We start from the raw sequence: 23,860 nt of genomic DNA, 5'->3' as shown, positions 1-23,860 counted from the left end.
CCGGTTCATGTTTACAAAAATACAATCACGTTTATTTTTTTAAAGAATGTTGCTTATTCTCCATTAATGCAGTGACAGCAATGGGTGCATGCCAGGTAGGGATCATGCACCCAGCCTAAGCTAACCTGGTCTGATCCCAGAAGTTGGACGTTTCTTCTCTGCAAGGGCAGGGGTGCTGGTCCACGGCAGAAGACAAATGCAAACAAAGTCGCTGTTCAGGGAGCACCGCTGGGGCCAGGCACCAAATAGTCCCTTCTGGCTGGCTCGCAGCAGTGAAGAGCTGCACGCGTTTCCTAGGGCAGACGGCGCATTTCCCCTCCTTTGGAAGCCCTCCCCGCCTCAGCCTCCCCGCGAGCCTGCAGCCCAGCCCAACCCAACAGCCAGCTCAGCCCCCGGGGCCGGACGCGCAGAGCGGCACGTGCCCCGAGCCCGCCGCCGCCCGGGCTGCTCCTCGCGCGGTCTCCGCCGCCGGGCAGCGGCTGGTGGGGCCCGAGGGAAGCGCCTGCGCGCTGCCTGCCCCGGAGCTGGCGCCGCCCGCAGCCCCTGGCGGCTCCCTGCCTATCTCAGCCCGAGCGGCCGCTCGCTGCCTGGCGGGGCCCGGCGCCTCCGCCTTGGAGCCGGGAAACTTTTCTGCAGGCGCCCGGCAGGGGGCAAAGCGCCAGGTAAGCGGCGGGGGGCGTTGAAGCTCGCGGGGCAGCAAAGACACGCGCCGGGGCAGGTGCTTGGGGGGTGTCTCCGGGCAGCGGCTGAAATCGGAGCTGGAGGCGCCGCTTCTCCGGAGCAAGTTCCCAGAGCGGCGGCGGCGGCTCGGGCCAGTCCCAGCTGGGTGCAGCCCCGCCCTAGAGCCCCCGGCCCGGAGCCAGACCGGGGGCGGGGGGCAGAATAGCGGGAGGTGCTGAGTCAGGAGCGGACGCCGGGGTCCCCGCCCGCCCCCTGAGGGGAGAGCTGGGCTGAGCCGGGCGCTGCGCTCCCCGCTGGGTTCCACTGGCCGGGCGGGCCCCGCGCGGAGCGGAGCTCCCAGTGCTCGCGGCAGCCCCCGTGCTACGAGCGGGAAGATGGGGTGCAGAGGGAGCAAGGGCAGCTGTAGCCCGGCTCCTTTGGGCAGCAGAACAGGCAGCGCTCGGGTTAGGTTTGTGGCTTTCTTTAGGTGTGATACAAAGTAACTTGGCAGCATTGGCTGGGATACACGAAACCTGACTGGGGAACACGTTTCACGTGGGAAATCGACTTGTGGGAGCACAAATGTTTAATATCGGGGGAAGAAAGGGGAAAGGCTTCGTTAGGATCTAAGAACAACTGTAAACAGCCCTTATTGATCGTTGAAATAACGGATTTGCATTGAAAGGGGCTTTCCACATGGGTACTACATACCTCTTCAATAGGCTTCACTTTAAAAGTAGTGCAGTAGTGAAATGCAGTAATTTTGAGTGAATGTTTTTCAGCTTACTTAACGGTTGAAGAGTTGTGTGCTGCCTCATACAAAGTTCTATTTAGTTAGGTGCCATGCAAGCAATATTCTTTCTTCCTTCCTTCATTAGTAAAGATAAACATACAAACAAACAAACAAAAATTTGGTAAGAATTGGGAGTATGTTTTCCCAGCTGGAGTCTTAATCTTTGTATTTGATCCTGCAAGTTTTCCATATGTAGAACTCCTTTTCCAAGGAGCACACGGAGGAGTAGGTTTTCTGTGTATTGTTTTGTTTTTTCCCACAAAATCAAGTGTGGGGCAAATCCTTCTCTCTTTACTCAGGTAAGTAATCCCACTTACTTCAGGGATTTGGCTCTCCATTGCCACCACCAAGAATTATACCTTAACCATATAAGAAACAGCAAGAGCAATTCAACTCTTAATATGTTTTGTTTGTTTATATAATATTGGCAGAGAAACAAATGGAGAGTAACAGGCAACATGAGATTTTTTTTTTTCTAAATAGAATAATTTACAAAATTTTCCACAAGTCACCAGCTGTTCTTTAAAGCTTTGTGTACATTTAACCTGCCAATCACTTTATGGGCAAACATTTTATTTATTTGCTCTCTTATAATATTGAATCATAGAACCACCTGGTAATGTCATAAAGTTGTCATTGATTAAATCTGGCTTCCAGAATTTAGTTTTCTTTCCATGTGTGGATTAATGAGTTTGACTGAATATACCCAAAGAAAAATTGCTTTTGTGACCGTAAGAAAAGGCTTTCCCATTTGTAGAGTTGTTGCTATCTAGCCATGACACAATACTATATACAGTACAATGGAAGATCTTAAAGTAGTTTAGAAAATCTTCAGGCAGGTACTTCATGAAGTATGTCAGTGACACGTGCAATATCGCTTGAGTTGTATGTGCGTATCGTAAAGGGAATAGATGCTATTAAAGAAGGAAGCATAACATACTTAATTTTGAGGGAGAAGGCAAGTTTTTCTTTCTTTTTCAAATTTTTGTTGTAGGAAAATGTCTTTAAGATAAAATATGATCAGTGGGAAGTTTATTGAAGTAGAAGGATTGTTAGCTAAAACCCATTTTTTATTTAGATTGTAAGATCTTTGAGTAGAAACCACTTTTTAATAATTTGTATACAGCGACTAGGACAGTAGGTTTGTAGAAGCTACCACAAAAAAAAAATAGTATTGTGGTAGTTTGATTATATTAGGATAAAGAATTTATAAGTCTCTTCCGACAATGGTAGGCAAAAATAAATCCATTAATGTAATTTGAAAGTGATGCTAAATGATCTCTCTCTATAGATGTGCATACTTTCGTATGGCAGTTGTTTTTATATTCGTCTGTGAGTCTTGTTTCAAAATTGTTTTAAACCCCTATCTCAATTAGGCACACATTAGAGGTATATTTTCAAACCTTAGTGCCGAAGTCAAGTTAAACTATTTTAGCAATCACTTAAGCATCCTTGTTACCTTATTGGAATGCATTTTGGAACCCATGGGATAGGTAAGTTGATATCCCATGTTTTATCATTTTATCTATTTGAACTAGTAACTAATTATTTTCCTCTTTTGTAGTCTGGCTTTCATATTGCTGCATTATGATGAACCAAATCTCAGTGTGTACTTGGTTTGGAAATAACCAACCATGCTGCATGCACTTAATTTGTTGATGTACGAATTGTAGGATTGCCAGGGGCAGCTCATATGGTTATTCAAAATACAAACTAATTAATTTTAAGCTGAACTGTGTTTGCAAGGTTCAAGTGTAGTTCATTAACACAGCTGTAAAATTAGCACTGTTGCTGCATAGTAAATTTCTTTAAAACTGTTTAAAAGCTAAACAGGAATGAAGTTTGATTTCACATTATTGTTTTAATTACAAAATACAATAAATCTAGATCACTATATTATTTGGCCAGTGCAGTATTAATCATGTTTAACATATGAGAATTTTATTCAGGCTTCCTCCAGTACTAGTAATGCACCATACTTAGAAAAATAAAAGATCTGGATTGTTTCAGTCTGCCAGTGTGCTTCGTGAACAGTATATGCCTGATCTGAAAGAACTAAAGAAAAGATGCTACCTAGCCCATTTAATTTGGATAGCATTGCCTGTCTAACTCAGATTTCTCCTGGAGTATTATGTACTTTCTGTGGGTTGTCAGTCCCCATCCAAATTGGAAAAGAAATGATAATGTTTTTAAAATAAAATGTTATTTAGAATTTAGGTATCTCCATTGTGGGCTATTGTCTTGTAATGTTTAAAGTACTAAAAAAGGAATTACCTAAATTTTTTAGGTAAATTACAATAAAGTAAATAGTTAAAATCTTGACAAAACATTTATAATAGCAAAATCTTTCACTGTACATGACACTTTTGATAACCTTAAATTATTCTATATACATTTCTTTTTCATTCAGTTAAGTTAGAAAAGGAATGATGCCATTAAAATATCTTTGATTTTGTTGCATATACACATCCAGTGAATAAAAAAGCCAGAGCCAGAGTATACATAAATACTCACATGTTTATTTAGGAACTTGTATGACTATCCACTATTTCGTTCACTTCTGACATTCAGGGCTATCGGGTTTTTTTTCCTCAGAAAAATTGACCTGCATACACAGAAAAGGGCAACTTAAACTCAAAACATGTTAATATTTGTAAAAACAATCTTTTTATAAAGCTTATCACTAATGGAAGTGTTTCCACAGCAATTTAAAATCCAGTGAAAACATTTGTGAGAGAGCAAATAAGCAGTGTTTAATACACAAACTTAAGTGCACTAAGGATCTGAAAGTTAAACTGACCATAAACAAAAGCAAAGCTGACTTCATTGATTTGTTCAAACTGAAAGAAATGGAAAACGTAAACTTAAGAATGTGAGAGCTAAATCCAGCCATCCCATGCAGTTTGAAATAGTGCAGAAACTCGGAGATCTTTTCTACTTAATACATTCCAACTATTGGGCAATTTGCTTGAAGCCTGAGTAAGCATAGTAAGCATTGACTTAATTAAAAGGACTGAAGTATTAGAGAAGCGAACAGATCACATCTTAAGTTTTTCAGAAATTAGTGTTCTCAGCATTCATTGCAGGTGAATAATTAACCTGTAGTGTTCAGTGACCAATATATGCTGATACAATAGTGTTACTGTAGTGTTATCAAAAATGTAATTTACATAATAAATGTTCTTTATAGATTCTGAAATGTACAAAAAACATCCCCTCTCCCTAAACGCATACACTCTTCTGTGTATGGTTGTTTCTAATATAATTTACATTTTATCATATTAAATGGTGATAGAAGAGGATATTCAAATAGCTTGGATCAAAATTTAGGCATAGCATTGCTGATGTGGTTAGAATGGCTGCCTTCCAAGCAGTTGGTTTGGGTTCAGTTCCCAGCTGGTGCAAGTTCTGGCTCCTCTTTCTTTCCTTGTTGGGAGGATTAGTGGAATATTGCCATTCTTATTAAAATTAGTAAATAGTTTTTCCTCTGGTTTTAATTATTTCTTGAATCCCTCTTCAGATCACTTCCACAAAGCCAGTTCAGTACCTGAAGAAATATTATTGGTTGTTTTTAAAAAAAAATACTGTAGTACTATGTGATGATCACATCTCTTATGTCAGATATGTTGACTCTTGAGTACCTGATCTGCTTCTATTGAAGACTTCTGTGGAAGTTTTGCTATTGACTGCACCCAGTGTTCTGCATTCCTTCTTTGAAATGTACAAGAGCCCCAGAAGGAATGAGGAAGTGCCTGTCAAGTAGTCAATTAACCACAATTTAACATCTTTAGGATAAATTGATGATGTCACTGTAATGGCCATTGTGTAGCCTTTACAGCTATATGTCCTGTACCTAAAGAAACTGTTAAGTAAGGAACTATCAAGGAACACACGCTGTATTGGAGGCAGGGGGAACAGGAAGGAGCCGGATCCCGCCACCCCCTACCCGCTCCCTCAGTACTGCTGCCTCTGATACAAGAGTGCTTTTACTAGAGCTGCCTGGGATATTGAATTTCACTTCTGTGAAAAGTTTATAGCTTTTGAAAACTTTTTACTCTGTATTTGCCTGGCTTCTGTCAAAATCAGAAAAGTCCTATTTAGGGCAAAGGTTTTAACAGCTGTGGAGGTAAAAATGTAGCTGTTGAAGGAAATAAATACTGTATGTCCACCCACAGCTGTTCATGAGCCTGAGTTAGACACCCAGGATTCCTACACTGTGCCTGGAAAGAGTTAAGTGCCTCAAAATGGGATTTAAAAAATCCAGTATGCTGATTGGGGAGCCAACTGATGCAAGCAATCATAAATGCTAAGGAGAAGATATGGTGCAAGTCCTGTCTTTGCATTGTTCTGCTGCTACAAATCAGATCTTTTTGGTTGTAGAATAAAATATAATTGGGAAGTGTACCACTTGATGGACAAGATTTTATGTATGTTTGTTCTCCATTAAACAATGTGCTTAGCACTAAAATGTATCCTATTATAAGGTGATTAATAGCAAAAAATGAACCAAAATCCAATATTTTTTCTTAAAATAAATAAAAAAATCTTCTAAAGATCCAGCACTCTTCCAAATTTTGAATACCCACAGCCCCAGCTCCAGCCTTTTTCCAAGGCTGAGGCTGTGGCCAGAGTCACGTGGTGTTTGCCTGGCTGCTCCCGGGGTAGGCTACGTGGCGGCTGTGAGAGCTGGAGCTGGGGTTGCAGTGCAAACAAAAAGCTACATCATGCCCTTTCTAGTATACTTTGGGTGTCTACGCAGGTTCACTTGCTCATTGAGCTGGATATGATGGTTAGCAATAGGCCCTACAATATAAAAATACAGTGGGGATCCATGAGAAAAACTGGAGACCCTTGACCATACTTGAAAACTTTGCATGTGACTGGAAAGCTCCACATACCTTGCAGCAGCAGTTCTTATGCTGCTATTGTTTCTCTTACTATGGGCATGATCCAGAGCTCACTGAAGCCAATGAGAGTCTTTCCATTTACTTCAGAGGGCTTTGGATTAGGCACCCCTCTAGCTTCAAATTCAGATCTTCTCTGCAGATTATTCAGGCATGAACCAGCATATACCTGGGTGGCATGATGTCAGAGCTGAACTTCCTACGCCTGAGAATCATGCCATCTACCATGTTCCTTGGATCTACTCACTTAGCTGCCAGAAGACATTCCCTCCTGCCCAAGTTTCATTTTCAGCACTCTGACACAAAACATGGTGTTTACAGGAAGGCCTTGCCAAGTAGTAGCTTCTTTATTTTGGTATTTGTATCCTTCATGTAAAACATTTGTCAGGTCAAACTGTACCTCCATGTCAAACTGCATCATCAATACTCTGCTTTTGATGGAATAATAGTAGAAATAGTAGCACTATTTATTAATTGATACCAGTGTGACTAAGGCAAGCCCTAATATCTATTTTCAACTACATTTTATGAATCACATTTACTTACTATGATGCATTTTACATAATGTGCCCTTTCAGATGTCTTGGGTCATAGAATGCATTTCTGTTGGCCATATAATTAAAAGATACTAGTTCTGGGGTTTGGGTGCTTTTCCCCGTGAACAATGCATGTGTCGTCAAGATACTTTATATGTTTATGTATAATGTAAAGTTAGTGTTGCGTGGTGAAGCGATGTTTACATTGTGGCATAATCAGGCCATGTTTACATGGAAACACCAAAAGAAATTAAGGCAAATTAACTACAGAAACAGTGCACCTAAGGTAAAGCTTGTTTAACATCATTGTGGATTATTGGCTTTTATCTTCTTAAAAATGAACACATCACTATAGTGCTCTACTCTTTCTAGTGGCTTCCCATAGAAAACTGTCCTGTTTAGTTCTTTGCCCTAATCTTCAAAGGCCTCCATAGAACAGGCCCTGGCTCTCACTCAGCAACCATGACTTTCCAGTGCTGCTATAGTCAGCTGGAACAATGAAACTGCCAGTCAACAGAGGGAGATTCATGAAAGCAGGAGACTATTTTCACAGGAACTGGACATACTCTAAGGGACCCATGCCTGCAGAAGATAAGTGACCCCAGATCTCTCTGTCAAATGCAAAACTTTTGCATTTTTCTCAGCTTTCTCTCAATAAATTCACCTTTCATAATCTGTACGCAAAATCCCCCAAAGTACAAATTAAACGAGCTATTGCTTAAACAAACTTAGAGAAGCTTTGTTTTTATTTCTGTTTGAAAATGCTTGGAAGGATCACCAGTACATCATGATGGCGGGCCATAGATACATAGAATTCACTTGGAAATATTACTTGAAATTCCACCCCAACGGATTATTATATTAAAATATTAACAAGAATATTTTGGTACTTCCTCCTGCTTTGTTATTAAATGACTTGTATTTCACTTATATCATTATTACAATATTAAGTCTTGACTTTTTTGTTTATACTGTACATGGTGCATAATTCAAAATATTAATAAACAGCAGAGTTTTTATCTTAGCATATGGCTTGTAAGATTATTGACATAGCTATAAAATAACCTCTACCATAATCTGTTAGCAGGTTGAGTAAGGAATTAATTCAATCTCATCTTTCATGCCAAATTCCTTCAATGTCCTAAAAGGACTATTGCAGAATATATGACAGTATGGTATTAAGAAAGATATCCAAGACAAGGAAAGATTGTTTTTTTTGTTTGCCTAGAAATAAGGTGTGCAAATTTTTAATAGTAAGAATAATTAACCATTAGAAAAACACATCTAGAGGGTGTTTCCCCATCACCTGAAGTCTTTAAAACAGAAGTTATCAGCTTGATGCTGGAGCCACTTGGTGAAATTCTGTGACCTGTATTATGCAAGAAGTCATACTAGCATACAACCATAAAAGCTTATCAGAGCTAATTTATGCAACTGTTTGTATAAATGTTCCTCTCTTTTCTTCACTAGGCCAGACCAGATCATGTTATGGATCCAACCAAAATTGGAAGGATACATGGGCCGATGTGAAAGAACATGGACTTCTGAGAACCCTAACGTTCTAGATGCTTAAAATAGAAGAGCCTGGCATTATGGTGATCAGTTAGCAGTGGCTACAAAGATGGAAAAGCAATGGAACTTTCTACTTGTACCTATATAAATAAAGTTTAATAAGTCAGAGACTTTAAACTGAACCAAATAATTAGTCCAGCCATGGGAGAAAATGAAAGTTTTTGGGAGAGCTTAATATATGCACATCCTACTTGTGTAGCCTGGAAGCAAGAGGCAGAGGGAGCTATCTACCATCTAGCTAGTATTCTGTTTATTGTTGGCTTCATGGGAGGAAGTGGATTCTTTGGGCTGATGTATGTTTTCAGTTTGCTTGGATTGGGTTTTCTCTGCTCCTCTATATGGGCTTGGCTGGATGTCTGTGCTGCTGATATATTCTCCTGGAACTTTGTCCTGTTTGTGATATGCTTCATACAATTTATTTATGTTACCTACCAAATTCGGAGTGTTTCTTTTGAAAAAGAATTCCAGGAACTCTACAGTTCTCTTTTTCAGCCTCTGGGAATCTCCTTGACTGTTTTCAGGAAGATTGTCTTGTGCTGTGATGCAGAAGTGGTTACCTTGGAGAAGGAGCATTGTTATGCTATGCAAGGCAAAACACCTATTGATAAACTGTCTATGCTAGTGTCTGGAAGGTTTGTATCAGTTTGTTCTAATGTATTTATGGGGGAAGGAAGGTTTCAGCCTTCAAAATACAGAAATAAACAGTAATGTCTTTATATATTGTTGGTTCACATTTTATTCAAGTAATGGAGATTAAATAGTCGGACACAAAACTTCAGATATGTCCAGGAAGTCTCCAAGATGATAGCACATTGAACACAAAAGCCATAACAGCTTAATGAACAAGAGTAATAACTCTTTTCATACCATTTTATTATACCACTTCCATTTTTCTTAAGTAATTCAAATAAAGGGAGTACATTCATCAATGTTTACACTATATTTGTTATTCAGTTATTGTTTTGATCATATAAAAATATTTTCTCTATTAGTATAACCAGACTAGCGGGAGAAACAATATTGTGCTACACTGTATAGCAGTGAATGCTAGAGTATCACTATATTATATTCTAGGCAGAACCTGAGTGTCCAAAGAGTGGAAAAGGCATAAGAAACAAACAGCCTTTCCCCAATGACAGCTGGGCACAGCCACAATCTCTGCTAGTGTCTGCATGAGTGCTAGCTGTGCTGCAGGAGTAGTGTCCATCCCTCCATACTGGTCACCTATGTAAGGAAGTGCTCCTTCATAGGGTGCGAGGAAAGACTTGCATCTCTGCGCATATGGGAGATGAGATGAGAGGCATTAAGTCCTATGCTCAATAGCCCTCAGAATAGCAACCTGGTGCAGTTGTGTCCTAGAGTATTTTTAACTCATGGAAAATGTTGGTCTGTAGAAGGCTGTGCTATTCAAAGGCCCAGTGTCTTTGGGATTTTACCATGGTCTTAATCACAGATCCTGAAACAGCATTGTCTTGCATGGGAAAATTATTGCATGAGGGATGTCACCAAAGTGGTTTGCCATGTATCTCACCTCATCTCTCTGAAAGGTAGAGTCAGAAAATAGATAAGGGGGTTCTCTGGCTCAGAAGAAGGTGGATCAGGCTTTTTCACAATCTCTAGGTACATCAGCTATGTCAGGACACACTGCATATTCAGCCCTTCCACAATCCAGTCGCCTATGGAATGATAAACAGCATGAACAAATAAACATAGACCTAATTGACCTCAACTCCCTATGCTGAAATTAAAGTTTCTTACATTTGAGTGCTGTTTAGTATTAGAAGTAGCTTACTATTCTATCTACTTTTATGTGTGCAGTATTCACATTTCCACTGTATTTTGGTAGGATCAGAGTGACAGTTGATGGAGAGTTTCTGCATTATATTTTTCCCCTTCAATTTCTGGATTCTCCGGAATGGGATTCCCTAAGACCGACAGAAGAGGGTATTTTCCAGGTAAAACATGAGGCTTTTGGGGGGCTGTTGAGCAGTTAATTGCATTAGAAAATAATGTATTTTTGTTACACTCAAGTTTGGAATTTTCAGTATATAAGGGAGGGAGGTTTGGTTACTCAATTGACTGATTCTGTATATTGCTTGTATATCCTTTCTATTTAATTTTATATTGTTCCTGCAAAATCTGATGTTTAGAAAAAATTATCCTGTTACGTATTTCAGAATTAGACTGTATATTATGTAATGGGGTATTTTTACATTTCATCTGGATTGACACATCTAGAGAACATCTGGATTCAAGGAAACTAGAAATTCTTGGTCATCTTCCCCACTACTATCTGCAATGAACCCAGGGTCATAGTCTCAGGTGGCTTAAATTAGCATAGCTCAGTTAACTTCATCTGTTGCATAAGTAGAACAGAAAGAATAAGGCACATGCATATCATAGCGAGCAATCCAAGAAGAACTAGTGGCACTTTCAGAGGACTATTTCTATTTGTAGGATTTCAGTGGTCATTTCTGATAAAAACCTGATTATGCCGTTTTTATTTGTGCGGCTTTCCCATTGAAGCCCCTGGGAGTTTCTTCTGAATAAAAACAGGCCTGAGCCCTACTTACAAATTATATAGTCAACATCAGTACACCAGAATTTAGCTTTTTTAAATCTCATTTTACAGGTAACTCTTACAGCAGAGACGGACTGTCGATATGTGGCTTGGAGGAGAAAGAAACTGTATTTGCTCTTTGCTAAACACCGTTTCATCTCGCGTCTGTTTTCAATTTTAATTGGGAGTGACATTGCTGATAAATTATATGCCTTGAATGACAGAGTGCATCTAGGAAAAGGAGTTCGATACGACATCCGGTTACCAAGCTTCTACCAAGTGGCAGTTCCAGGAACACCCAAAGTGCAACCTGCAGAACAACTTGTGAGCAATTCAAGACAAAAACTCTCTAACACTGCAAATTGTGACTCTTCTAAAAAATAACAGCAAATGTTATCTTCATCATTTCCAAAATTAAATAGGAAGTTGATAACAGGAAAATCAATCTGAACAATACTAGTAAAGCCAAATTTGATTGAAAGTGCCATTTACTTTAAAGTAGCTTGCATCCCTCTTCTCCCTGTAGAGCCAGATAGTTAGTTAGTTTGTAATCTTGACTAATTGTTTATGCATTATAATTAATGTCTTTTATTGGTCTTTACTTTTTAGGGGGAAAATGAATCATGATGGGATGAAGCTTTATTGTAATTGTGGTGCCTTCTGTTTTTTAAATAAGATATTTGCATAGTGCTCTTGATTTTATTTATTCTAACTACTTGTCATAATGAATTATGGAATCTGTTTCATCATAGTGAAAAGCAACAAGCAAGTTATCTTATTTTGAGTTGCTTGTTACATTCATCATTAGAATATGTGAACTTGTTTTTTTTATTTTTAAAACCATCAGAATCTTATAGAAGATTACTTTAAGTCATGAGCTCAGGTTGTGTTTGTTTTCTTTTCCTTTTTAAAAAAAGGGGAAATGACAGAATGTGAAATGCACAGTAGAACAACTTTTTCCCTTTCAGTCTATGAATGGTTGATTTCTCTCAGGCTGTAAGAAAGGGGCATTACACAGACAAAACTGTGTAACTGCCGACATTAAAAAAAAAAGTAAAGCAATCAGTGTAATTGCTGCAAAGTGCATAATAGGAAAAACGTTGTGTAGTGCTTTTAATAGAATGTGATGCTACAGTAACTAGACTTCAAAGGTGTAAGTGCCAATCATAACATGTACAATACTGAAAATAATCAATAACATTTAATTCCATATTTTACAGAAACTCTTTGTCAGGTTTGTCATAAAGAGACACAAATTGGTAAATACCTGGAGCTACCAACACAAAACAGCAAACTATTCTTAGTAGTGAAGTTCTCCTATTTAGCTTGCAAAGTCACTTTTCTGTGCCTATAAACTTTTTAATTTTAAATACATCTTCTCCCTAGTGTGTGTGGGTGTCTTTAATAGTTTATGGGGAATCAAGATCAACATTTGATTTGAGACAGCTAGTTTTATACCTTTTCCAATTGATCTTGAGGTCATTGTGCCTTCAGGGAAGAGGTGTTTGAATGTCTTTCCTAACTTACTACCTTGCTCCATGTTTGATGCATGCCTGTAATCAAAAAGGGAGAACCATTATTATTTTATGAGACAATAATAATGCTTGATACATATCAAGGTAGATTGCCTTTTTAATATTTAAAACTTAAAAATTGCTCTAGGATTTGGTAGAAAAAGTTACTGTCCTTTTTTTTTTTTTTTTTTTTTTTTTAAACTAGAGCTTGTGAGTCATTGATTGAGATTTAAAGCAGTTGCCATAATTTCTTTCTGGAAGGTAATCTTACCATGTAAGAGAAACTCTTTCAAAAACACATTCATCCTGGAGTCTGAGTCTGTGGTATTCAGTAAGAGTGGCTTTATAAAACAAACCAAATAAAGGAATGTATTTTAACAAAGTTATTATTTAGAACTGGTGAAAAAACATATTTATTGTACATCACTCAGTACAAATAAAAGTAGTATTGTGCAATGCGAGAACACATTCTGCTTTTAGCTTTGTCCATTTTCTAGTGAAATAGATACGTTGTGGTGTCATGAGATGATGCAGAGCTACTTAAGTATAATGAGGTAATCCCAAATACATACTAATGAAAAAACTTTTATGCATTCCCTATGTTATATCACGTCACCGTGTCCATAAAACAACTTTGTTTCTGTAATCCTGTGGCAATACTTTCAGTCATTTAATTAACTGATGCTACAAGGTGCTGAGTCCCTGAACTAATTTTGGAGCTGATGCTGAATAGCATTTTGCAGGAGGTAGCTTACACCTCACATGATTGGGTTCTCTTATTGTTCTGTTCACTTATGTTCTGCCAACTCATCCATCTTTGCCACAACTATCAAATATGCCATACTTCAGATGAACTTTCAGCATGTTCTTTAAAGGTACCACAAAAATGTTTCCTTCCCAAAACTGATGTAGAACATATTCTTTGCCATATACCCTGTAAATTAGTTTTGGACCAATAAGAGGCTTTACAATATGTTATGAACTCCCTAGGACTAGAAATTCTATTTGAAAGCTAGTATTCTAGGTTTGGAGTAATAAAGCATTGACTTATTCCTCTGCTAGACGTTAAAGTCAAGATACCCTGATTCTTTTTTCAAAGAGAGTGCTAATTTTAAATAAAGGGTTTTGCAAAACATACTAGTATGAATTTACCTTGCATGTACTGTCAGATGTATTGGGTAAAATCCTGGTCCTGCTTTGAAGTCAATGACAAAATTTCCATTTTTGGCAGTAGAATCAGAGTTTCATGGATTCATATGCTCACCTAAGATGACTTGCATAACAGAGGTCCAAAAAATCTCACCCAGTAATTTCTGTATGGAGCCCATAACTGCTGTTAGAGCTATAGCATACCTTTTTAAAAGATATCCAGTCTTGAAATAAAAGACTTGGAGTCATGGAGAATCCATCACATTACTATGTAAATTGTTCCAGTGGTTAACTTCCTTTGCTCTTTAAATAATGTTTATTAATATCCTTATTTCTCATCTGAATGTTTCTAGTTTCATCTTCCAAACCATAGATCTTATACCTTTATCTGCCAGATTTAAGAGCCATTTACCATCAGGCTATGTCTGCTGCGTCCAGGGAACGCGTCTGCTCTTTTTTTTGTGGAAGAGCAGACGCGCTCTTTCAGAAGCCTTGTCTTCCTCCTCCTACGAGGAAGAAGAGCTCTGCCAAAAGAGGAGGCTTTTCCGAAATTTGGTCCAATGTCATTCTTAACATTCTTGTGGATAAACAAGATAGAGCTTCTTCAGTCTCTCTTACACATTTTCCAGACCTTAAATCTAATATATATAAAGGAGAATGTTTGTATGTTTGTGTGCTAATAATTTGGACACTACAAGAGCTACCGCAACCAAACTTTGCATTGGAGAACCTTTCATCCTGGAGAAGGTTTTAAGGTACTTTTGGACCCGATTGGGGTCCCGCACTGCCCCCTACAGCCCTGGACACGAGCTGGGGCGCCCCTCCCATGTGTAGCCTCCCAGGACTCACCCCTCTCCTGCCCGTGAGGTTACATAACTGACCCTCTTCCCCCCCACCAGCATGGAGTGCCCCCACCCTCCATGTGCACAATGGCTCGGGCAGCCGCCCTGCCCCCTGCGGCACCCGCAGCTCTGGACGCGAGCTGGGGATCCCCTCCTGTGTGTAACTTCCTCTCCACCTGCTACCCCCGCCCCTCTGGAAACCAAAGCTGGCCAGCCTTTCTGCTCAGCTTGCTGGGCTTATCTGAGCAGAAGGAATCTGTGTGCCTGCTGCAGCGCAGGGCGGAGGGGCCGGGTTAAACCCTCGATGTGTTACAGTGCTGTGAAGCCAGCTGGTTGCTGTTCGTACTGTGAATGGGGCTCTTCTGTGTCTGGGTCCAGGCACGGGGTTAGATGTGAGCTCAGCTTTTGCTTGCCAAGGCAGGGCAGGTGGATCCCTGTCTTGGCAAGCAAAGAGAAGTCCCCTTGCTACTGGCTGCATGACTGTGTATTATTCTCCTGGGGGCTGGCTCCTCGGTCCTGGGGGGGAGGAGGATCCTGCTGCTCTCAGAGGGTCAGGTGTGGGCCAGGAGTCATCAGCCCCCAGGGTCTGTGGCTCTGGGGGTCCCCTGGCTCAGGGTCCCCTCCTTTCCTAAATTTTCTAAATTTTGTTCCTCCGGTTTCCCAAGCAATGCCGGGTAAGTCCAGCTAGTTTTTAAATATGGGGTTATGACTCCATACAAGGCTCACTAGCAGCATCTGCCTAGAGCAATGGTCAACAACCAGTAAATTGGGATCTTTCAGTAGATCTTGGAGCCTCTGACAGGTGATCCTGATGGGTTTGGCCAGGAAGCTATCAAGCACTGGCACTTCAGTTGCTTCTCCACCTACTGTCATGCTGCTTCTGCCCTCTGCCTTGGAGCTGGCCCCCAGAGCCTCCTGCTTGCTCTGCAGGGTGTGGTTGGGAGAAGAGGAGGTGCTGATGTCAAGGTGTTCCATTTCCCCCCACTTCTGTATCCATCTCAACACAGAGAAGGGGATGGAGGGAGCTTGGCAATGCAAATCTCTGTCACACACAGTGGCTACGTCTAGACTGGCATGATTTTCCACAAATGCTTTTAATGGAAAGTTTTTCCATTAAAAGCATTTGCGGAAAAGAGCGTCTAGATTGGCACGGATGCTTTTGCGCAAAAGCGTCCATGCCAATCTAGACGCGGTTCTGTGCAAGAAAGCCCTGATCACCATTTTAGCCATCGGGGCTTTTTTGCGCAAAACGGTACTGTGCTGTCTACACTGGCCCTCTTGTGCAAAAGCATTTGCTCAAGAGGGCTTTTGCCCGAATGGGAGCAGCATAGTATTTCTGCAAGAACACTGACAATCTTACATGAGATCGTCAGTGTTCTTGCAGAAATTCAAGTGGCCAGTGTAGACAGCTGGCAAGTCAAATGCTTTTGCGGAAAAACTTGCGAGTTTAGACAAAGCGTGTGTGTGTGTGTGGGTGTGTGTGTGTGTGTGTGTGTGTGTGTGTCATTCTCACAAACACACAGTCCTTCACTCTCATCTCCCAACCCAACAATGTATGGGGGTTGTTGTTACTACTTTTACTGCTTTCAAAGTGCATTATTTTTGGTTTTGACTGGTCTGTGCATTTCATAATTTTCATTTCTCTCTTACTCTTAAATTTAATTAGTTGAGTAGTACGTTCTAAAATGCCTAACCTGTTGTGGCTGGAGTAATTATCCCTGTGGTAACTGATGCTTCTGGAAGTGGCTGGCCTCTGAGAAAGGCAGAGCAGGAGCTCGCCACATGCTATCTTTGCTTGCAGACGCCCTTCTGCAACTCCCATTGATCAATACCAGGGAACCGTGGCCAGGAGAAACTGTGGGCTCAATGCCTGTAGATGAGGTGCAGCACGTGACACCATGGAGCTATTGCTATAAATGCCAGCTGCTTTCAGGAGTGGTGCAGGGCTAGGGCAGGAGTAAGCCTGCCTTAATCCCCCTGCTCCACCACCTGGAAGCCATTTCAATTAAACAGTGTCTAGCTAGAGTCTCCTTCCTGAACCCCTGTCCCAGCTTTGACCCTCTTCCTATACCCAACTTCCTGCCCCAGACAGAAGTCCCCCTGCACCCAGAATAAGTCCCACCTTCCCAGAATTTGCACCTGAAACCTCTCCTGGACGCCAATACCTCACCCTGGGCCCCTCACACACTCCAAACTCCTTGGCGCAAGACAAGAGCCTGCACCCCAACCTAATACCCCATCCTGGTGAAAGCGAGTGAGGAAGGGGGATGGAATGAGCAGGGGGAGGCCTCGGAGAAGGGGTGGAGCACGGGCAAGGCCTCAAAGAAGGGGCAGGAAGGAAGCAGGGCAAGGATATTTGGGCTTCAGGTAGATCTTACATTGCACTTAAATGTAAAAAGTGATCTTGTGGTTAAAAAGGTTGGAGACCACTGACCTGGGTTGATGACCCAAGCCAATGTATCCTCCTTGTACCTTTGCTCTGAGCTGTCCACAACTAGAGCTATCAACTTCTGAGGCCTGACTGGCTATAGTCTTTTGACAGAATAACACATTGCAGAATCCAGCCTGTGAAGCTAGGGACCTAACAGCCACTCTTCTGTAAAGCATCTTTTACATTGTGTGACAGAGCTGGTTAAAGGACTTGGGGGAAGGGGAGAGAGGCTGCTCTGGCAGAGGGAACAGCAGCAATCCTGGCTAATTAGGGGCAGCTGAGACAGACGCTGCAACACAGTTAAGGGCCAGGTGAAGCTGATTGGGGTTGCCACACGGCCTCTTTAAAAACCCTCCCTGAGCGAGAGAGCAGGGGGGAGTGGGAGTGGGAGTGGGAGTGGGAGTGGGAGTGTGGAGAGGAGGAAACAATCCAGCGTTAAGGTGACTCAAAGGCTACGTCTAGACTGCAAGCCTTTCGAAAAAGCCTCTTTCGAAAAAGAGCGTCTAGACTGCAAGCAGTACTTTCGAAAAAGCAAGCCGCTTTTTTGAAAGAGAGCACCCAGGCAGTCTGGACGCTCTCTTTCGAAAAAGCCCTGTTTGCATTCAAGAACGTCTTTTTTCGAAAGAGCACTTTTGAAAAAAGGCGTTCTTCCTCGTGAAATGAGGTTTTCCGCCGTCGAAAGAAAAGCCGTGTTCTTTCGATTTAATTTTGAAAGAACGTGGCTGAAGTCTAGATGCAGGAGAAGTTTTTTTTGAAAAAAGGCTACTTTTTTCGAAAAAACCCTCGAGTCTGGACACAGCCAGAGTGGTGGAGTAGGAGGAACCACCAGCCCTGCTAAAGGCAACAGGGGAAGGTGAGGAGTTGAGCAGGGAGTGTTGGAGGGCTCCCTTACCTCCCCCCCCCCCTTGGGGCAAGAGGGCTTCCTGGTCAGCTGTGACTGGCCTGGGGCTTCAGCCCAATATACACCCTCCTTTATGCTAAGGGCCAGGAAGGCCCAGGGACGAAAACTCTGCAGATGAGGGCCTTGCTGCAGCCCTCAAAGTGTGGGACAGGGGACAGAACAGTAGTCAGGGTCTCAGAAGGGAGACTGACCCTGCCACAGTTGTTTGATTTTAATGAGAATGCTTGCAACGTGAGTATGGGTGGTAGGATTTAGCTTATGTAACAAAAGCAAGGGTTACATTATGTCCCACTTGTCTGGGATGACAACCAGGGAGAGTACTTAGCTTAATTTGTTCAGCAATATATGGTGCAACTTCTAATCACAAATTATTTGCCTTGGACCAAAATAGAAATGGAGGCTCGATCTGATCAAAGTCTTGAACATGGAGTAGATTGGGGTACATAACCATCAAGATTCAGCCTGTTTTGAAGAAAAATGTCAAACCAATATGAATAATGATGTAGGGACTTGCCGCTCTAACAACCTATGTAATCTTGCAATGATGAATTATGCAATGATGACATTATGTTGATACCACTTTCTAAAGAAAAGATTGGTATGAAATTGCGTCAATGCATGGCATACCATTATATATTCTCTACTTAAATTAAATAATTATGGTATTTTGCCACTGGTATGAATTGGTCTTAAAAGACTGTTTAAAAACCATTCTCAATTATTTAGGTGCATAACATGAAGGAAAAAAGTACACTGAACTGAGGGGTGTAAAAATAATAGGTTCATATTTCCAGAGGAAGTACATCCATTTTCCCTCTGCATAATTCATACTAATGTGTTTCTTTTTATACAGTTTTTTTGGGGGGAGGCAGTTTCTGGTTAATTTTCTGTCTAGTGTTGAGGTAGTAAAAGCTATAATAGGCCGTGCATGTTTTGGACAGATTGTTGCAGTACACCATTCACAAACTAAACAAACACAGATGTCTGAATTTTGTAGTGTTAATAATCCATCCCAAAGGTGCTCAAGAAGGTTTGCTATTCACAACCCATTTTTTTTATTTTAATTTTCCCAGTCTTCAGTTATGTTTTATGCATATCCACATCTCAAGGTGAACCGAAGGAATTAATGAAACTTAACATGCAAACTAAATGGGTAATGTAATATGTAAATAAAGCCACATCATCCTGGTGAATCAAAGAGTGTAGGTGGAGCTTCATAAATACAAATGTGTAGGAGAAAATCGGCACAATTGACGCATGTGAGCTATCCAGCTGCTCCTGGAGGCTTAACCAACAGCTGTGACTTCAGTGGGACTAATTACAAGAGTGTTACCAGAATCAGTACATTAGAGATTGTGATGTACTTAGAAACTAGTGATATGAGCCATGTAAGTGTCATAGTCTGTTGTGACCAAAAAAATAGTCAATGTTTGTGGCTCTCAGTTCTGGCATTCACTTCTAGTCCTGGAAGATCTTCAGATGCCAAACCTCAAAATCATAAGACTTTTTTTATACGCACAAATTATTTTTGATAGTTGCAAAATTCTTTCCCTGCAGGGTGTGGGGCTTGGTCAATGAAGAGTTGAATTGATATTCAGACACAAGGGCCTAATTGCCAGTGTAACAGTACTAACAAATATCAGAGGGGTAGCCGTGTTAGTCTGAACCTGCAAAAGCGACGAGGAGTCCTGTGGCACCTTATAGACTAACTGAAGTGTAGGAGCATAAGCTTTCGTGGGCAAAGACCCACTTCGTCAGATGCAAGTAGTGGAAATTTCCAGAGGCAGGAATAAATATGCAGGCCAGGATCAGGCTGGAGATGACCAGGTGGATCCAATCAAGGAGGATGAGGCCCACTTCTAGCAGCTGATCTGGAGGTGTGAATTCCAAGAGAATAGAAGCTGCTTTTGTAGTTAGCAAGCCATTCACAGTCTTTGTTTAATCCAGAGTTGATTGTGTCAAACTTAAAGATGAACTGTAGCTCAGCAGTTTCTCTTTGAAGTCTGGTCCTGAAGTTTTTTTGCTGCAGGATGGCTACTTTTAGATCTGCAATTGTGTGTCCAGGAAGATTGAAGTGTTCCCCTACAGGTTTTTGTATGTTGCCATTCCTAATATCAGATTTGTGTCCATTGATTCTTTTACGTAGGGACTGTCCTGTTTGGCCGATGTATATAGCAGTGGGGCATTGTTGGCACATGATGGCATATATTACGTTGGTGGATGTGCAGGAGAATGTACCAGTGGCAGTATGGCTGATCTGGTTAGGTCCTGTGATGGTGTTGCTGGTGTATATATGTGGGCAGAGTTGGCACCGAGGTTTGTTGCAAGGATTGGTTCCTGAGTTCGAGTTATTATGGTGCGGTGTGTAGTTGCTGGTGAGAATATGCACAGACAACCCGCCAACCTGAAGCATATTCTCACCAGCAACTACACACCGCACCATAATAACTCGAACTCAGGAACCAATCCTTGCAACAAACCTCGGTGCCAACTCTGCCCACATATATACACCAGCAACACCATCACAGGACCTAACCAGATCAGCCATACTGTCACTGGTACATTCTCCTGCACATCCACCAACGTAATATATGCCATCATGTGCCAACAATGCCCCACTGCTATATACATCGGCCAAACAGGACAGTCCCTACGTAAAAGAATCAATGGACACAAATCTGATATTAGGAATGGCAACATACAAAAACCTGTAGGGGAACACTTCACTTTCAGACAGTAGGAAGTCAGTGTTCTTGCGGAAATTCAAGCGGCCAGTGTAGACAGCTGGCAAGTTTTTCTGCTTTTGCGGAAAAACTTGCCAGTCTCGACGCAGCCGGTCAGACAGGCTCTGCACTTCTGCCTCTTGCTTACCAGGGGCTGATAGGGTACCAGAACACAGTAGCCAGTGCACCACTCACCAGCCCTAGTAGTCAGCAGCCAAAAGAGGGAGAGCAGAGGCTCATTCCTCACTGTGCCCTGCTTGCAGGACCAGGTAAGGAAACAAGGGATACGTGATGGGGTCAGACAGGGCTGGGCACATGGGACTGCTAGGGTGGTCACACAGACTGGGGTTCACAAAGGCTAGAGGGAGGAACAATCTGCACCAGGGACTCAGTGGGAGTGGTGTTGTCAAGGATATATGGGGATGGATGTCTGAACTGAGGTACAGGGACACATGGCAAAGTGGGGCAGGAGGGAGTAGGGGCACCTAGGAATGGGGGATGAGTGGGGATGCAAAGCTTCATGGGAACAGGGCATAGGAGGACTGAGTTGGGTCCAGGGCCAGATGGGTAGGAGGAACATGGAAGGGTGTGCTGAATGGTGGTAGACACATGGCCCTGGGGGGACAGGAGGGCACAGGAACACATGGGGGAGGGGGAGATGTATCTGAGTGATTGGAAAAGACTGAGGTCAGTCAGGGGCAGTATGAGGGAAGCTCTCCAACTTACTAACAATCCCTCTTTCCATATCCCGCTCCCCCTCCCAAACACCCTGTAACATTTCTTCAATCCACATCTAACACCCATCCAGGTTCATTTTCAGGATCCTTTCCACCAATTACTCCCCTCTCCCTCAGCTCCTCCATTGCACCTGACTACCTCAAACCTTTGCACTGTTTCTGAGGGGTGTGGCAAATAGAGTTCTGTATTGCAGTATAAATGAATCCTTACTCAGAGTTCTGTAAGGAATCTATTTGTCCAAAAACATTTCCTGAATCTTTTTTGGTGACTATATTGTTAAATATACTTGCTGACGTGTGTTTTGAAATAAATACCAAAATAATTAAAACTGAAGTGATTAAATTGTGTTTTGACAAAATATGCAGAATTGTTTAAATTTTTTTGGCAGAGAATTTTTAATTTTAACTTTTGGTGAAGAATTTCCTCACTGAATAGCATGTATAGAAGGAAGCTGAACTGATGTTGAAGAGGCAACTTTAATTCTGGCATTTCCTAATTTTTAAGTATTTATTTAATTCTGTAATTTGAATGCTCCTTTAACATGTTTTTATGATACCTATATATCTAATTTTGATATGACTTGTATTATATTTTGCTGAGAGATCTGAGACATTTTTTTTCAAATATATATCAAACTTCATAGCTATCTTATTTAATTTCTATAAATCTCATCCAATGTCTTTAAGCAGGACTCCCTAGTGAAATCAGTGGGGAGTTATGCTTAAAATCAATACCAGAATACAGCTCTTACTGTCTTTTGCTGTGTCTCCATTTTCAGATCCCAACTCAGTTATACGTTTTCAATACATTTAGATGGCATTTGACATATATAAAACAATTTGGAGATTCACTACAATAATAAGAACATAGCACTATATAAATACTGAGGACCTGAAGTCAGATGTGGAATATAAAATGTTATGCTGTTCTATGATTTTACTAGCCAGTGTATTTTGTTCTTCACCATGGTTATTTTAATAGATATTTTAGTCAGAACAACACTGTATACACAATGCTGTATGGATTTACTGAGCAATAGCATTAGTTGTCAAAACAATAGACATACCGCAAGTGTGAGTATGTACCATTGCAATGTCTGCTCTCAATATAATAGGTTTACTTTAGAGAGCAAAGAGCTATAATAAATGCCATTCATCAGTCTGGTCTTTAGCTGTGTTCAATGAACTTTGGGGGAAAGATTTTAAGAGTCCTCATTTGTCTTGTATTGTGAAAGATCATTCCTGTTATTGCAGGAATACTTTATCCTGACATTTCAAGCAGGGACTGTCACCACCCTGCAGGGCTGAAGCACACAAAATCTATTAGCCTGGGCCCCCCAAGGCTCTGGTTTGTGAGGGGAATGTGGAGAATGTCTTTCTCCTCAGTCGGGGGCTGCCTCAGTGCTTTTCACTTGCGTGCAGCCCTCAACTGATTTTCTGTGGATCAGCAGCCCCTGACTAAAGATGTTAAATTGCAGTTAATCGACTAGTCGAGTAGTCGATGGAATTTCCATCAACTACTTGACTAGTCGACAGGCACTTCCACATTCCTCTTTTGAAATGGAGGAATGCGGAACATCACCTGCAGCCCGGGGCCAGCGGGGGCTCTTGGGCATATCAAAAGGCACAGTGCCCTCATGGAGCCTGGAGTCAGTAGGTGAATCCCCCGCTGATCCTGGTTCTGCTGAAATGCCGATCAGTTGGGGAGTCCCCAGCTGACCCCAGGCTCCACGACACTGCCCCTTTGAAATGCTGAGACGGTGTTTTAAAGTGACAGAGTGCTGCACTCCTGAGCTGCCGCTTTGAAGTACAGGCAGTCCCCGGGTTACATACAAGATAGGGACTGTAGGTTTGTTCTTAAGTTGAATCTGTATGTAAGTCGGAACTGGCATCCAGATTCAGCCGCTGCTGAAACTGATCAGTTTCAACAGCGGCTGAATCTGGACACCAGTTCTGACTTACATACAGATTCAGCTTAAGAACCCCAGGAGTCCCCAAGTCAGCTGCTGCTGAAACTGATCAGCAGCTGATTCCAGGAAGCCCAGGGCAGAACAACTCTGCCTCGGGCTTCCTGTAGTCAGCCGCTGGTCAGTTTCAGCAGCTGCTAACTTGGGGACGCCTGGGGCAGAGCAGCTCGGGTGCTGCTGGGTTGGTCCAGTAGCGCGGCCGCTCCTCGGCGCTACTGGACCAACCCAGCAGCACCCCAGCTGCTCTGCCCCAGGCGTCCTGATTCAGCCACTGCTGAAACTGATCAGCAGCAGCTGAATCAGGACTCCTGGGGCAGAGCAGCTGGGGTGCTGCCGGGTTGGTCCAATAGCACCAAGGAGCGGTGCTGCGGGACCAACCGGCAGCGCCCCACCTGCTCTACCACAGGCCCCGGGCTTTGCTCCACGTCTCCCTGGTCTCCTGGGGGGGGGGGGGGGGGGCACTAGCTGCGTCCCTCCCCAGCAGACCAGGGAGACGCTGAGCAAAGCCGCGGAGGACCCGGCCGGACCCGCGGCGCTTCCAGCTGATCTGGAAGCGGCTGCGGTTCCGGCC

At 42.1% G+C, this 23,860-nt stretch overlaps 1 protein-coding gene across 2 annotated transcripts; it reads left to right on the top strand.

The window, feature by feature from the left end:
* The first annotated feature begins 383 nt into the window (after positions 1 to 383).
* On the top strand, positions 384 to 11,714 carry POPDC3 (popeye domain cAMP effector 3). Of its 2 annotated transcripts, none has more exons than XM_075923946.1 (4): positions 384 to 662; positions 8,364 to 9,097; positions 10,312 to 10,420; positions 11,098 to 11,714. In XM_075923946.1, the coding sequence occupies exons 2-4, from the start codon at positions 8,607 to 8,609 to the stop codon at positions 11,407 to 11,409; spliced, it is 912 nt and encodes a 303-aa protein (XP_075780061.1). In that variant the 5' UTR covers positions 384 to 662; positions 8,364 to 8,606; the 3' UTR covers positions 11,410 to 11,714. The 2 variants fall into 2 exon arrangements, with proteins under 2 accessions (XP_075780061.1, XP_006118520.1); XM_006118458.4 differs by lacking the exon at positions 384 to 662 and adding an exon at positions 756 to 1,752.
* Positions 11,715 to 23,860: the final 12,146 nt, after the last annotated feature.

This window comes from Pelodiscus sinensis, chromosome 3, assembly GCF_049634645.1.
Source record: "Pelodiscus sinensis isolate JC-2024 chromosome 3, ASM4963464v1, whole genome shotgun sequence".
Lineage (NCBI taxonomy): Eukaryota > Metazoa > Chordata > Testudines > Trionychidae > Pelodiscus > Pelodiscus sinensis.
Note: the sequence above shows the minus strand (reverse complement) of the source record. Positions and strands in the feature narration are given on the sequence as shown.

What these genes read in the sequence shown, in the direction of transcription:
- POPDC3 (XM_075923946.1), top strand. Translation starts at nt 8,607, where the DNA reads ATGGGAGAAAATGAAAGTTTTTGGGAGAGCTTAATATATGCACATCCT. An exon ending in TCTATGCTAGTGTCTGGAAG is followed by an intron (nt 9,098 to 10,311) that starts GTTTGTATCAGT and finishes GTATTTTGGTAG; the next exon opens with GATCAGAGTGACAGTTGATG. An exon ending in CAGAAGAGGGTATTTTCCAG is followed by an intron (nt 10,421 to 11,097) that starts GTAAAACATGAG and finishes CTCATTTTACAG; the next exon opens with GTAACTCTTACAGCAGAGAC.